Here is a 1,847-nt window from a genome sequence, read left to right as displayed (position 1 = left end):
TCTGTAAAGACAACTGGCATTAGTTCTTCATTTGATAATTTTAAGGAAATGTATGAAAAACCCAAGCTCTAATTATATAATTAGGGTAAACATTCTTAATACTTTTGCATAACTGGTCATGATGACAGTGAAGCTGATGGATGCCTCTCATTCTCTACTAGCCACATATATATAAGTTAGGCTGTGGGAACCCCCCTCAAAATACACAATCCTGAACAATTACCATAATTTAAAGGGCCAAAATTTATCTTGGCATCTAGTCTGCATCTCAACAAACTTATATGTAGATTTAAATTTTTCAGTTCATCTGCTTGGGACATGGACAAAATGGTCACTCTAGTTAGGTAGATAATATATTGTTCCCATATACTGTTTACTTAATGAATGAAAGCTGTCTGAAACTATAATTACACCAGTAGATCCATATGTAATATCAGTAATTGATAATTTTTATATTTAATGGTAACTATTCAGAATAGGAGTGTTTGATAATAGAAAAGACTAAGGTAAAGGTCATAGAAAATATTTGAAATGACTGTTAACTACGAATATAATGCTGCAGGAACTAAAGACCACAGTCTCTTGTCAAACTTCTAATATGTGGTCACACAGCTATGGCTAGCGCTGCTATTGCCAATGTACTTTTGTTCAAGCAAAGGTAAACATGTATATTCTGGCAAGATAGCAGTTGTTAATCTTCCTGGTAATTTGTTGGCAAATCAAAAACTCCCAAATATACGCGAGGGGAGGTTTGCTGGTCTTTGTTATACTCTAACATTCTAAACAGTTACCAAGCTAATTTTTCCATAAATGTCATATCAGTTACAAATTACTAATAAAGCTATTGTATGAATAACATCTCAGATAATGGTAGCATCAAGGAATGGTTATAACCTCTGCATGATCTGCTGTGCCAAAAAGGCCAGCAAACATATAACAGAGATCTGCTTGAAACATTGTGGTTGGCTTGTTGAAATGTAAGAAGACCTATGATTGGTTGTTAAATACATATTGATTGACTCCATTATTTTTATTAATAAACTGTAACCTCTTTGTTGATCAAGTTCAGTACAAAATTCATTAATTCCATTTCTGGCCAGCAATAAAAGCACAATATTTGTTTTATAATTGTATACTTTGAAAAGTCAAGTGTATTGTTGTAAAAATACATTACTGGGATAGCAGATCTTCAGCTGCAATCTAGGTCCCATGCCATAAACCACCTTCATTAGTGTATTTGATGTAGGCTTGGCTCTGCACTTGTGTAAAATCATATCATTTACTTAGAACTGCCAGCTTTTGAAAATGTTTTTTTTTTGTAATCTGTGTACAATTGGCTGATCACAACAAACCACTGATTCCTTGAACTTTTCCCTCTCTTTGAATGGTATAAAATGTGTCAAAGCTTTGAGAAGAAATTATTTGCTGAAATCAGTACATGACATGCAATATAGGTAGAATATTCTTCAAATGAATGTGGTTTAGTTATTTCATAAGGAGTTTAACAGAATTTGTCTTGTTAATATAAATGGATTTGATGAGTTAGAAGTTTATAGAGAACTGGTCTCACATTTACAATTGACAGGGAACTAGTCCAGCCATGCAGGACGGTGATGTAGCAGATACAAGCAAAGCCTCAGACCTCAGTGAAACAAGTATGGGGACAATTGACCCCCTACCTCTCACTGAAGACTCACAAGAATATTTTAAGAGTTATGAAGATGTGGAGGTAAGAATTTAGTGTTTTTAGAGTATGGAGTAAGATAATTGATTAATAGTCCTAAATGTTTTGGTGTCATTGTATTTTTTATGATACTGATAAGTATCATAAAAAATGGAAGTTTATA

General features: G+C 33.3%; 1 protein-coding gene across 1 annotated transcript in view; it reads left to right on the top strand.

The window, feature by feature from the left end:
* Positions 1–1,847, top strand: part of LOC119591354 (protein arginine N-methyltransferase 1-like) — a 4,987-nt gene that overhangs the window by 1,159 nt on the left and 1,981 nt on the right. Inside the window, exon 2 of the mRNA XM_037940090.1 lies at positions 1,586–1,729. Within this exon, the coding sequence (XP_037796018.1) occupies positions 1,601–1,729 (129 nt within the window). The 5' untranslated portion in view covers positions 1,586–1,600. The remainder of the gene's footprint in view (positions 1–1,585; positions 1,730–1,847) is intronic.

Source organism: Penaeus monodon, chromosome 28 (genome assembly GCF_015228065.2).
Source record: "Penaeus monodon isolate SGIC_2016 chromosome 28, NSTDA_Pmon_1, whole genome shotgun sequence".
Classification (NCBI taxonomy): Eukaryota; Metazoa; Arthropoda; class Malacostraca; order Decapoda; family Penaeidae; genus Penaeus; species Penaeus monodon.
This window is presented reverse-complemented; position numbering and strand designations above follow the sequence as displayed.